General features: G+C 35.8%; 1 protein-coding gene across 5 annotated transcripts in view; it reads left to right on the top strand.

Moving 5' to 3' along the window:
* Positions 1 to 14,008, top strand: part of MARK1 (microtubule affinity regulating kinase 1) — a 56,926-nt gene that overhangs the window by 35,177 nt on the left and 7,741 nt on the right. For all 5 annotated transcript variants that reach the window (XM_068185588.1, XM_068185589.1, XM_068185586.1 and 2 more), the window contains 8 exons: positions 1,100 to 1,336; positions 1,426 to 1,545; positions 5,589 to 5,688; positions 6,289 to 6,401; positions 7,470 to 7,623; positions 8,676 to 8,869; positions 11,509 to 11,609; positions 13,793 to 13,951. In XM_068185588.1, the coding sequence (XP_068041689.1) occupies positions 1,100 to 1,336; positions 1,426 to 1,545; positions 5,589 to 5,688; positions 6,289 to 6,401; positions 7,470 to 7,623; positions 8,676 to 8,869; positions 11,509 to 11,609; positions 13,793 to 13,951 (1,178 nt within the window). The remainder of the gene's footprint in view (positions 1 to 1,099; positions 1,337 to 1,425; positions 1,546 to 5,588; positions 5,689 to 6,288; positions 6,402 to 7,469; positions 7,624 to 8,675; positions 8,870 to 11,508; positions 11,610 to 13,792; positions 13,952 to 14,008) is intronic.

The following is a 14,008-nucleotide window of genomic DNA, read 5'->3' as shown; positions in this document are numbered from 1 at the left end:
TCAAATCTGCTGACAATTTGATTGCTGCTTCTCTGATTGTGAGCTGAAACATTTTTCTATTTTCTGGGTTCAATCCTGAGTACAGCATCTGATGAGAGATGTCTTCATGCTGTAAAACTGTTGTTTGGCAATAAGGTGAACCCTCTAGTCTGGTAACATCTGGTCTCCTGTTGAAAAAGTAGGATTCCTGCTATGCTATGTGCTCTCTTGTGTTGCTGGCATGCCGATCAGGAGCTGAGACTCAGATTAATAAACCTCGCCCAGTTCTGCTGCACTACTTGCACAGCATCCTTGCATTTTGAGAAATCACTTTATTCCCCCAATAATATATTAGTATTTCAGTAACTTCACCCTTTTAATCTTCTTACCTACCTGTGATGCTAAATGTAAGATACTGTTTACTGACTCTCCAGGTACCTGTACACTTGCATCTATGTATATGTGGTTCATTGCATTCACATGATTGTTGCACAAAATTAATCTTAGATGTATAGAATACATTCTGTGAGAAAATAATTAAATACTTGACTGCTGACACCTTGGTGTTGCTGAAACAAACACTAATAATAAAAGGGAGAGGATTTTTTTGGTACAGAATGCTAAAGTACAGCATGTACCTCAAACTGTTTCATCTTACAAGCAGAAGATATCTTCTTCTTAAGTCTTAAATACCTTCTAACATTTACTCTGCCATAATGGTAAATGATGTCTCGGATTAGATTTACTCTCCTTGGCATCAGAAATTGGCATGAACTTGTCAAAGGCTTCAACTGCTATTCTGAGATGTCCAGATACTTCACTCTAAAGCTGAACTAAGTTATTTCTTCCAGAATATAAAATGTTCATAGTTGCTTCACTAGCTGACTTTTCAGTTTGTTTAGCTGCTTTTAATAGTTATATTTTCTTTAGTAAACATTTCTGATTTGCAGTCCTTGTAACATGTATGGGGGATTAGTTTCTTTTATTCTGCAAGAAGGAGGTAGATGGTGAACCGTTTTAGAAAAAACATTTTTGTATTTATTGATAAATGCTATATTGCACTATATGTATATTATACCTAATCTGATACAAAAATTGTCCTCTTCTATTTTCCTCTTAGGCAGAAAATCTTCTACTTGATTCAGATATGAATATTAAAATTGCAGACTTTGGGTTTAGTAATGAGTTCACGGTTGGTAATAAACTGGACACGTTTTGTGGCAGCCCACCTTATGCTGCTCCTGAACTTTTCCAAGGAAAGAAATACGATGGCCCTGAAGTGGATGTGTGGAGCCTTGGGGTGATTTTGTACACACTAGTGAGTGGATCACTGCCATTTGATGGTCAGAATCTAAAGGTACAGATAAAGTATGAAAGCTTGGTTTCTGCTGGCTTTAAATCTTCTGTGTCATCATGAGCTCATATTTTAAAACTCTGATTTTACAGGAACTGAGGGAGCGAGTACTGAGAGGGAAGTACCGCATTCCATTCTATATGTCCACAGACTGTGAAAATCTACTGAAGAAGCTACTAGTACTGAATCCAATAAAAAGAGGCAGCTTGGAAGTAAGTCATTTTGTCTTGGAAAAAAGGGGGCTCAAATTAAGAAAGAATAAAATACATACAACAGTTGCTTGAGAATTTTTAATTTTTCAGGATAGATACTTTATTCTTGTTTTAAGGGCGCAAAAGTCTTCTTAAATAAAAAAAAGGAAATGCCCCAGAAACAGTGCAGCTTGAAAATAGAAAGTGTTAATCAATGTAAATCTACCCTTAATTGCAGCTATCTAACAGCTAAAATAAGAACATTTCAAAGTGTGAATTCTTCCCACTTGTTTCAGTCAGATAATGGAGCTAGTTCAAAATCTCTGGAAAGTGGGACAAGATTGTAAATATCTTCCTGGAGTTTTTCAGAAAAACAAGACCAGCAGCAGGCAGTACCTTAAGCTTTTTCAACTGACCATTTTCATGACTTTTTAAAAAGAATAGGTGCCAGAAGAATAACTAGGTGATGGAAAAGAGTATGGACTTTTTTGTTTGTTTTAGTGCCATAATACATGTAAACACTAAGAACTCTGTGAATGGTAAGCTAATGATGGCTAGTTATTTCTGTTTGAGCCTTTCTTCTCCCTCTTCTGGTAATTTTGTTTTTGAGTAGCTAGAAAATTTATATATATAATAACTCCTGCTGTGTCCCTCGGGTAAAATCTGTTTTGGAGATTTCTAATGAGTATGATTGTTGTTGTTAGTAAATTAAGTTTTCTTTTCACGGGATGCGGAGAATATCTGTGCACAACTTGTAAGATGTCTAAAAGCTTCAGTGTTTTTTAAGGGGCTGTTTTGTTCAAGACTGATGTATTGAATAATACTTGTTGCATAGCCGATATTTAACAAGTAATTGGTGTAGAGTTCACTCTAAAAGCAGCCTGGTTCTATTGTGTGAATTCTTTAACAGGGAGGGATTTTTTTCAAATAACATCTGCTTACCATAGAGATGAAAGTAGAGCAGAAGATACATAGAATACTTCTAAAATAGTATGTGCATGAGTTAATCACTAGTGACTTTTGTTTCATCTTTCTACACTTGTGCAGCAGTGGATGTGTTCCAGAGAATAAATCCCATTTAAGCAGCTTTTTGTTTGTAGTGGCATGACTTATGCTTCCTGGCACGGAGGCTACCTGTGCAAGGAAGCATGCACTCAGTGAGCTCTGCCTGCATGTAACTCATTCCAAGCTGGTGATGGTTTGTGGCTTTTTATAAATAGTTTGAAGTTGAACAAAATCTGTTCTGGAGAGAATAGTGGATTATGGCTTCTGCTTTACTGATATGTGCTCATTATGTTCTGTGATTACTGTCTAAAGGGCATAATGGTAAGAGTGTAATCACTTCAAAGATCACTGCCTTACCTGTGTCATGTTTAGGTTTTAGGGAAGTAGTTTTTTCTTTTATTGAATTTTCGTCTGGATTTTCATCAGCTTCGCTTCAAATCTAATTTCACTTTCATTCTAGGTATTGTAGTGTTATCCAGTTCTTGTAAAATTCCTTCCTGGCCCTGGAGAGAGGTGTTGGATAGCAGCCTTGCTGAAAGGACAAGACAGTCAGATTGTGTGGAATAGAGAGAGTAAATGTTGTGTGACCGAGGGTCCTGGGCCAGTTCCAAAATACTGATAACAGACATTGATCAGTGTGCTAACCTGAGGGGAGGAGAGAGAAGCATCATTGCCTTTTTTTTTCCAAAGGAATATTCCTGAAATCCCATTTGCTGAATTAAAAAGTGTGAAGTGTGGTATGTGGTTTGGAAAGAAATTTGTCTGAACACTTCTAAAAATACATGTTTAGAATGAATGTATAAATTTGTTGGAAGCTTCTAAAAGTGGAAAAACGATGTCATCTTAGGGGGGGTGGAATTTTTTTGTGCTTTGCCTTCTGATTATTTGTTCAGTCCCAGCCTTATAGCTTCTCAATTCCCATGCGTGTTTTTGGCAGACCATCCAAAAGGATGTTTGTCAGTGACATCAGCATCAAAGCTGAGATCCACACAGGACCAGCACCACATGGGTTAGGTTTAGCACTTGTCCTCTGGTAAAGACCAGGCAAATTTTTATTAAAATGGTTGCTCTAGACTTTTTCATGGTTGCAGCCAAGAAGAAACATTTTTGAAACAAGAGAATGTTGTTATAAACCAGTAAATCTTCCCAGGAAGAGATGGGAAAAATATACTGTCAGAAAATATCTCTTAATCGTCAAGTTTTCAACAAATTCCTCATTCTCTCTTGCCCCAGTCTTTAATTTTTTTTTTTGCATAGTGTTGCTCTGAAATTTCTCTAGAGCAGATTTATGCTTACAGAGTGTAATAAAGCAAAAAATAATTTTGACACAGACAGGACTTGAGCCAGACCAGATGTTTATTAGATAGTTTTCCTGAAAATTGAAGGAAAAATCATCAATAATATCTAGTTGGTTGAAATTTAGTTTGGATTGATGTTTGAGTCATATTTCTAAATATTCTCACCAAGGCTGCTGCTCTTTAATCAGCTGACTGAAAGGCCAGCAGAACTCTACACAAATGTAGTATTGATCCTGGAATCGGATTGTTTGTGTTGCTTTAAAATGCTTAATTGTAAGAGCCTGTTTAAGAGATGTACAATAACTCAGTGTGCCTCTGAGGTCATGTATTTAAAAGACAGAAGCCAGCAGAAATGTAGATGGAAACAGGGAGCGGATTACATTGAACTCTAGATCCACTTACTGAAGAGACATGAAAAACTGTAAGTGGGAATTTCCAGGCTTGCTGGTTAATTCAAGAAGGATAAAGAAAGGGGGGGTAGAATTTGAGCAGTGATTTGTCATCCACTTCATCGTGCTTAAACTTCAGATTTATTTAACAGTATCTTTACAAAATTATGATTGCAGAGTGTGCATAGTACTCTTAGGGCAGGCTCTCCTGTTCCTGCAAGACTACAAATAAATAACCCAAGTCTGTTGTCAAGTAAACTCATGCTCTGTATGTCAGAAACACAGTATAGCAGTATGTGTTCACCATCCCTCCCTCTTTATCCCCTCAAAAGCAAAAAAAATCAGTTCCATGATAGAACAAATCTTTAAGTGCTATTGTCAGCAGAATGTTAATTGGCACAAAGTTCTGTATTGTTCTTGTAAGGGTACAGCTATTGGGGTCTGTAATTTGGCAGCAGCACTACATACAAAGAATTTGGTTATATCAATGGAAAATTGAGTCTTTGACTCTTTATGAGAAATAACTTAAATCCCTGTTTGCAAGGCAGATTTGGAGCCTGTGTGAGACTTGATTTGCAGGCACTTGTTTTGTTCTTGTGTCCATGTAGTGAGCAGTATTAGCATTTGTCCCTGAGGATACATGTCTGCCTGTTGCTGTAGGAAGGAAAATGATTTTACCTGTTTAAAGATGAATATGCTCTTAAGGAAAAATTGTGATGGTTAGGGATTCCGGACAATCAATGTTGAGGGCCTACAAAAAGATCCAGACCACAACAGAAGGAAATTTTCCAAGGAAGGCAGGAGAAAATTTTGAAGTTAATAACTGCATGGTATAGAGAGAGTTAAGAGGCATTTGTCCCTTTGGCCAAATTTGGAAACATATTTAGATCAAGTGCAGTGAGAAGATATATAGGAAAAAATGACCAGTTGGCATCATGATCTTGAAACTAATGACTGTAGGAAACATTAGCACATTCCTGAATTATACCTTAGTTTCTAAACACTTCCTTTGCTATTATTCAAAGGAGCTCTTTATCATGATAGAGCTGGTATTGCATTAACATCTTAGGATGTTAACCAAGAGGAGCACATGGAAGTGAAGTGTACAAAATGAAAGATTCTGTTTTTCAGTGGTTTTTCTGGTATTTTAGGCAGGGTGATTGTATAGAGAATGGCAAATAGGAGGACTGAACTTATGGGAACATAAGGATGTGAAAGATAAAAGAAAAAAAAGATGTGAGGAGAAAAGGTATGAGGGAAGGAGCAGCATTCAAATTATGAACTTCAAATTGCTTTTCAGCAGCCAAGCTAGCACAAGTGTAATGGGGTATGGTAAAGGGTTTGGTGGCCTAAAGCTCTTTCATTTTCTTAGCAAATCATGAAGGATCGGTGGATGAATGTTGGCCATGAAGAAGAAGAACTAAAGCCATATACTGAGCCTGAACCAGATTTCAATGACACCAAAAGAATAGGTAAGACTTTCAAAAGGATGTTGCATCTGGTGCACACAGGCAGTTTTATCTTGGAAGGCAAACTAAACTCTCATGAATATGACCTACAGTCTCATCATACAAGTAAAATGCATTCTTTTTATTTAAATGAGAAATTCCATTACAGTGGCCTCCTTATAACTACTGTTGTGACTTCACTGAGCTGACATCAATCTCCAAGCACAGCAAAAGACAAGACTACAGAATTTAACAGACTGAAGGAGGCAGATTTTATGAGGGCAACACTTCTTGTCTGCTGTGGTTAGAGAAAGTTACTGTTTTGGCCCAGTAGTTCTTCATAATTTCTATTTGCCAGTGTTTTATTTGTTGTTGAATAACATTGAATGTTGTATAAATTAGTTAAGAGTTGTATAATATAGTTGGGAGTTTTCAAGATTAAAATAACAAGAAAGAGAAGAGTTAGTAGCATTTCCTGGTTTTGCACAGCAAAAAAACTAAGTGGGTTGATTTGAATCTTAGTTACTTCTAAATTATAAGGCTGTTTTTCTGTTTTCACTGTTCTTTAGTTGTCAGTAAACCCAAATGCATTCTGCTGATATATCAGGCTCTTTTTACTTTTAGACATTATGGTCACAATGGGCTTTTCAAGAGAAGAAATCCACGAATCTTTAGTAAACCAAAAGTATGATGAAGTCATGGCCACTTACCTGCTTCTAGGTAGAAAACCACCTGAAGTAAGTGCTGTTTACATTTTCTGGTTTGACCTTTTTATATGTTGCTGGGTTGAATTATGTTTTTATTAATTATTTTGTAACTTTTTTGTAAAATTGTGATTGGTAACTTATGAATGTCTTTCCCTTTTCATATCCTCTTGGATATCTTGCTAGTTCCCATATGAAGAAATAAATTAAATCCTCCAGTATGTTCATGTTTGCTTGTAAGTGTGTTGAATTGCCTTTCTAAAAAGCTGGCTGTTAATCTGAAGTGTCATGACTTCTAATTGCTGAGTTTTCTTCTTGTCATGTGTGTTTTCAGTTTTGGAACTAGAAGGATCTGTACATCTTTTGGGACCACATGGATTTTTCAAGAAATTAGAGACCAAGGCTTTATTTTTTGAAGGAATTTTTTCCCTGCTACTTTGTTGGCCTTCCTTCAGTTCCAAGAAAGTGTAGATCTGATATGTGCATCCCTCAGTGCATTTTCTCGCATTTCTGAGCCAGAATTCCCTTCTGATGGCAGAGCATGGAGGGAATCTGTCTAAAATAATTTTGGCTCAAATAGCTTGGAAGAGGATATTTGTCTTTTCCTCTGCTTTTACATAGAACTTATGCTTCTTAAAGATGAACAAATCAGTGGCTGAGATACACACCTTATAAAGATGTTTTGAAAGCCATAAAGGATCCTTTAGTCAGTACTTGCTTTTTTAGTCCTTCTGACTCAGTCCAGTGCATTTTAAAATTGTTCTGGAGCTATGGATGCTCTTAGGCTTAAAAATAAAATTTAAAAAGGCAAGGGAAGCCATTCTGTGGCTTCAGTTTTAAAATAGCACCATTTTTCTTTCTGTCAAGATTCTTCTAATTTTGTTTTGAGCATTCATTAGCTATGTAGCTTTAGCTGTGTGTTTTTAAAGCACATTAAACACAGATGAAGTGATAAAATTAATCTTGAAGAATATTAAACTCTGGATACAATGATACATTTTTTAAAAGTGCCTTTGATTGGAACTTTTTGCTTTATAATGATATAAAAGTACCAGTAGTGTTGAATTTAATTTATGCTTTGAAAACCTGTTTTCCTTGTAGTTTGAAGCAGGTGACTCTTTGTCCAGCAGCAACTTGGGTCAAAGGTCTCGCCCCAGCAGCGACCTCAACAACAGCTCAGTGCAGTCCCCCGCTCACCTGAAGGTCCAGCGGAGCATCTCCACCAACCAGAAACAGCGGCGGTTCAGTGACCACGGTGCGGATGGCATTCCAAGTGAAGTTAAGACACAGCTTAGTGGGAATGGGCAGGGTTTTGTGAGCCTGGCAGGGCCTCCACTCTGTGCATTTGTTGTGTAGCTCATCGTGATGTGTGTATGAAGGTTTCTGTGGTAAATCTGGATCCATGCACCTCACAGATTTAATTCTTTGGACTTGTTACTTGGTTGGCTCACTAGATGAGACACTGTGGGTGTTTTCTGCTTAAAAGCTAATAGCAGCTATTGCTCTGGATAACCCCAAGGGCAGCAAATCAATTATTTTATCATTACATTTGGCTGTGGGGCCAAATTGTTTGTTTCCAAGAGACAACAAATTTATGAAGTATTCAGGAAATGTTTTCAGGTGAAAATGCTTCTATCAAAAAATAATATGTATTTAAAACATGAAATTAAAGATTTTTTTTTTCCCTCAGCTGTCAAATTGCTATACATATTTCTAAAATGTGTTTCCCTTTTCTCTGCCTAATTTACATTACTGTTTTCTGCATTTTGTTTGCTGATGTGATTTTATTTCAAAAGAATGTAAAAGTCTACTGATGGAGGAGTTTTCCCAAAACAATTTAAAGAACGATGAGGGGAAAAGAATTGTGATATTTTTCAAGTATAAATATGCTTGTAAACAAAGTAGGCCTAGGGTTTTCAGGGGAAAATAATCTTTTGCAGTATTTAGAGGAAAAGGTATGCAGCAAAAAGTACTAAAAAATTGAAAAATATAATTTAATTCCTTTTTTCATAATACTGTACAAATTGCATGGATTTAAAATGAGAATTAAAATATTCTTCTAGGTTTTACATATTGATGTGAAATGGGAAGTAATTCTGAACTGCAAATTGGAAGTGAAAAGAGAGTGGGTAAAAAGAACACAGGCTGTCACAGCTTGATTTAGTAGGTTGGTCTGTGTGCTGAGTTTGCTGTCAGAGTTGTTCAAATGCTTTTTTTGGACTCCGGGAATTATATTTAGACTACTTTGGCCAAGAAAAATGCAGTGATTATTTTTAGGTATTTATTAATTCTATTTTTATTTGGCAGTTGGCCCCTCGATTCCTCCTGCTGTGTCATACACAAAAAGGTCTCAGGCAAACAGTGTGGAAAGTGAACAGAAAGAGGACTGGGACAAGGATGTCTCACGCAAACTTGGCAGCACTACAGTGGGATCCAAAGGAGAGATGGCTGCAAGTCCACTTGTGGGTCCAGAAAGAAAGAAGTCAAGTGCAGTTACCAGTGTGAGTTGGTTGTGCTTTTGGCTTGTTATATTTATTTTTCCCTATTTAAACAAAATGTGCAGCACAAGATTACTATAGACATAATGGATACTGAATAAGCCACTAAGTCTATTTCTGGTAACTTTTACTGGCAGACAGAAATAGGCTACACTAGATGCCTTTTAAAATAAACCTTTCCCTTCCCCCCCCAGTTTTACTTTTTCTAACACTAATATACCAGTAAACATGAGAATGTCTGCATTTGGGCAAACTTTGGTTTCTGTCAAGAAAAATACTGGATATTTAAGGAAAGAACATAAGAAGAATGGAGCCAATATGGAATGCTCTTTTTCTGGTTTTTAATGCTTGTCTATCTACAAGGAAGTCTGCGGGCTTCTGATTCAGAGATTTCATCTGATTAATCCTACATAATATCTCTCATGAACTTTCTCTGTAAATTTGGCTGTTTGGTTTTCTGAAATCACTTTCTTTTGACTTCAGAAATGGAGCAAGATCAGGGGGAGCAATCCACTTGTTCCCTGGTGCATGTGCCTGCTGATATGATGTACAACCTGGCTATTGTATTAAAAAACGGAACTAGCAAATTAATAATTTCTTAATGTTTCTATTATGATATTCACAGTTCTGTAATCTGCTATCATGTCACTGCCTCAAACACCTTTGTTCCAAATCGGAGAGTCTGTCTCTTCTAATGTGAAAGCATCTACTTTGCCTTTTGGTAATTCCTCTGCAGTAGGATTGATGTTTAGGATTCACAGTGAAAAAAATACTGCATGGTATTTACACAGCTACTTAGGAGCAAGAGTTCATATGAGGAGAAAAACATATGCATGAATCGTGATTTAAGATTCAAGTATACTTTATGCTATTTCGGAAACATAGTCTATTAAATACAAAAACTCTTGCTGTCTTTTAGTACAGTAGACTGGCAGCAGGAATTCTCATTATCCTTTAGGATTCTGCATGCTCCCATCTTGGTTATTCTAGAAAGGTTATGTGCATTTCTATTAGAATTTTCTGAAAGGAAAGTAAATGCTGAAGTTCATTTAACTCCTAATGTTCTGCAGGCTGTGTTTGCAATACATCTGCACATGCTTTAATTTTTTTTTAATTTTAAATGTGTTGTCGTCTCCCCACCCCTGCAAAAGTCTTTGAAATTATGGTTGTGTGGATTGCATGCAGGAACTTTGAGTCTTCTAAGATTAGATTTTATATCTGAGCTTTCCCAAAACTGTATTGCCCCAAAGCTGATTAGAGTCATGTGTGGTACAAGCTGATATGTCACAAGCATTTCTCTGCTTTGTGAGAACTAATTAAATGGAGTATCTTTGCTGTGAAGAATGAGAAATTGATTTATTTGCTAATGGCAACTTCAATATATGTGCATTTTTAGTTCTGTTACTATTTTGGGGACTTTGAAGGGCTTTGTGATGGGCATGATTAGGGAATATTGGTGTCTGATATTATAACAGTAGTTCAAGGTTGAGCAGCTTACACAGATAGTGAATATTTTTGTTTAAAACTCAAACATTTCAAGTGGAAAAAAGCTAATTTAATGTGGATAATTTAAAAATATTTTTGTGTAACTTTGGGGGTGATGTGATGTTACCTTCAGAAAGGCTGAATTTCTTGAAAACATATTTACGACCTTCAGTCATATTTGTGTAATTCAGGAGAGTTTAATTTCAGAAACAGTTATTGCAGTTGTTAATCTTCCTTACAATGTGGCCTTAAAACAATTTATTAAGTGGTCTCAGTGGGTCATATTAATGCTGAAAAAGTGTAGGTGAGAGAGACCTAAACATAGTAAATCTTGCAGAGTTCATTATGTCCTACAGTACCTGAGTCTAGGGTATTTGAAATCTTTTGCCAGCAGGCATCAGAATGTAATGTTAGCACAGTGCAACCTCTCCCACCCCAAATGCAGTATGTAGTATATTAAAAAGTGAGAATTGTATGTCATGTGTTAAAGCTAAATCTTCAGCAGCTAACCTATGCTTGGTAGGGATCGAGAGTATGTTTGGGCTTATTTTAGGAAGTCTATCCAAAGTAAAATTAGTAACAGAAAGAAATACCATCTGTATTTTTGCAACAAGACGTATTTGCCATGTTATCTGCATCATAATTTCTGGGTTGACTAACTTGATTGTATTTCCATAGTAGATTGTATTTCCAGATTGATAGTATTTCCATTTTCCTCTTGAAAGCTCTTTTGAAAGGAGCAGCAAACTGGAGCCCCTGTTGGAAAATCATGCTGTGCAGGAAAGCCTTTCTGCCATCCATTCTCTGGGATCCCAGTTTGTTTGATCCCAGGGACAAATAATTCAGGAACACAGTGTGTGGGAATTGCATAATAATACTTAGTAAAGTGTGTGTCAGCAAAATTAAACTTCCTTGTGTTCTCTCAGTGTATTCTCAATGGTGCAGTAATGAGAAGGTGTGTGAGCTATTGCAAAAAACAGCTGATGATATAAGTGATTTGTGTTGCCAGCTTGACTTAGTACATTTGAAAGCATTAACAATATACATAAGTGGCTGAAACACTGTTTTGATTTACTTCTTCCAATGCTTAGATTTTTGTACAACATGATATACAGTAGAAAGTATTTAATTTAACTTCGATATTAATTCTCTTCTAGAATAATGTGTTTTCTGGTAGTGGAATGACAAGGAGGAACACTTATGTTTGTGAACGTTCTTCAGATCGCTATTCTGCAATACAGAATGGGAAGGACAACAGGTATTGTTCAACTTTCCTTGTTTATTAGTTTGGGTACAAGAACTGATGCACAGAAGAAGCAGGTTATGGAAAATACCATTATGAATCACAGTGTGACATACATAAAGTCCAAGTGTATGTTTTTATCTTGTGCTGCTGCTTCTTTGTGATGATTTTTAAGCTAAATGTGTCAGTTGGCCTTTGCTTCTTTTTATGGGATCACATTGATTACTGAGGGTTGTCTTCCAACACAGGAGGAAGTAACTGTGCTAACAAGTAATTGCTAAGTGGGCAGTTGTGCTGTGGAGAGCTTCAGATGGATTACTCTGACAGTGTAGCCTGGTCCTTTTTCATTTCCTGCCTAACCACTCAAAAAGCTGAAATGGTTAAAATTTGTCAATTGTTTTCATATAAGTTTTTGGCCTAAATACTATTTTCATAGTGACGGTACCCAGCTTGTGTCCATTTGTGGGATGACAGTGAAGCTCAGTTTAGAATGTTTTGTTAAGTAATATTGTGTTTAACACTGCCAGTTAGTCTTTTTAAAAATCTTTTGTTCATACCCATTGTTATTTAACCCCTGTACTTGACTGAGAAATAAAATACTGGCTTTAATGGAGAGTAACAAAAACTAGATTTTTAAAATTTAGATTCAAATAACAGCTCTTACTCTGATGCTTTTCAAGTTATTCAAATACAATAGTTTACTGTAAAATAAAAAAATTCATAGCATGAAATAGCATAATCTAATAAACTAGTTTTCCTTTGTTTTTTGTCATAATGTTTGAATTTTTTAATGATGCATAAAATTTTGGAAATAAGAAGTACAGGGTTGTTAATTTACAGTAAAATTGAGTGTGGAATACATAAAAGACAATTATTTAATTAAACACTTAAAATTATTTTCTGCTTCTTAATGTACTTCCTTAAAGCATTTTATTTTCAAATTATTGGATGGGTGCTTTCAAAAATGTTTTCCCAAATTTTTGTGTATAGTTTCAAATATTTCAACGAAGGTAGTAAAATCCTTTTTTGAAAAAAAAGCAGATAACAGATTTTTTTTTAGATACAGCCTTATAATATGTATTACAATATTTTTTCTGATCTAACAGATATTTTTCTTTCAAGAGATTTAATACATAAAATACTGTATTTTTCAAAGTTTTTCATTTTACAGTTGATTTTTCTACAAAGGTATAAAAAATTTATTTTAAAATGTTTATAAATAAATCTTTCTATAAAGATGAAAGATTCTTAATCCCTGTTCTTTTCTTGAGTGCAGTGAATATTGTGCTCAATTCTTTGAGCATATTCTGAAAAACTAGGAAGAATTTTCTTTTCAGATATATTCTTTACCTTTCCTACAAGATGTTATATTACAGTTCAATTTTGATTTGGTGCAGCTGAATGTCTTGTGTCATCTAGTTATTTATCTGAAGTCTTTACCTCTTTGCTACAGATATTTAGCTGTGGGACTCCAGTTGCTAATACATTATTAATGCAATTTCACTTATGCTTGTAGAGACAAAGCTGTGTTTTGCCTTAATTCATTTGACTTTTGTTTTAAAAATTAATGGCACAATAGTTTTGCCACTACTTTATTCTTTCTTGCCACTTAAGGATGGAGAAATAAAAGTACTGATAGAAGGAACTGTACTTTGAAAGGGTTGACTCAGCCCAGCAATGTCTGGAGGACACTGTCCAGAGGAGGACAAATTGGTCCTTTAAAAACCAGTCACTTCCAAGTGATAATGTGACAGCAGTTCCAAATGTTTCATGTTTTAGATGTTTGTTTTAACTGCAAATAAGGGTATTATTCATGAAAGGAGAGTCTATTTAATCAATGTATTTAAGGCTTTGTGAATTTCTTTTTCAGTATTTTTTATTATGTCCTGGTACTCATTGTAGTCTTTGTTCATTACTTTGAATAATGTGTTTGTAAGCTTTAATCTTGGGAGGAATGAAAAGGCCTAACTTAATATATATGGAGAATTTTATTATGGATTAATGTAATTTTCTTAGAATTCTGTATTCTTTATTTTAGCTGACTAAAGGGGCCTGGTCACTCAATGTTATATTTAATTAAGCAGCACTGCTGAGTTCTAAAGGAATAAATGAGTTCTTTTCTCTTTTTTGTAAGGGGTTTTACACTAACCTTTCTTTTCCCATTTGTCCATCCCTGCTGCCTTGCTACCATGGAAAAGCCTGACGGAAATGTCTGCAAGTAGCACATCCTCTGCAGGCTCTGCAGTGGCCTCTGTCTCCACACGCCCTCGGCATCAAAAGTCTATGTCTGCCTCTGGTCACCCTATCAAAGTCACACTGCCAACCATCAAAGATGGTACTGAAGCTTACCGACCAAGGTAACTGATGGGCATTTCTTTATTGCTGTGTGCTTCAGAAATGCTGAGTGCATTTCT

Source organism: Anomalospiza imberbis, chromosome 3 (assembly GCF_031753505.1).
Source record: "Anomalospiza imberbis isolate Cuckoo-Finch-1a 21T00152 chromosome 3, ASM3175350v1, whole genome shotgun sequence".
Taxonomy (NCBI): domain Eukaryota; kingdom Metazoa; phylum Chordata; class Aves; order Passeriformes; family Viduidae; genus Anomalospiza; species Anomalospiza imberbis.
This window is presented reverse-complemented; position numbering and strand designations above follow the sequence as displayed.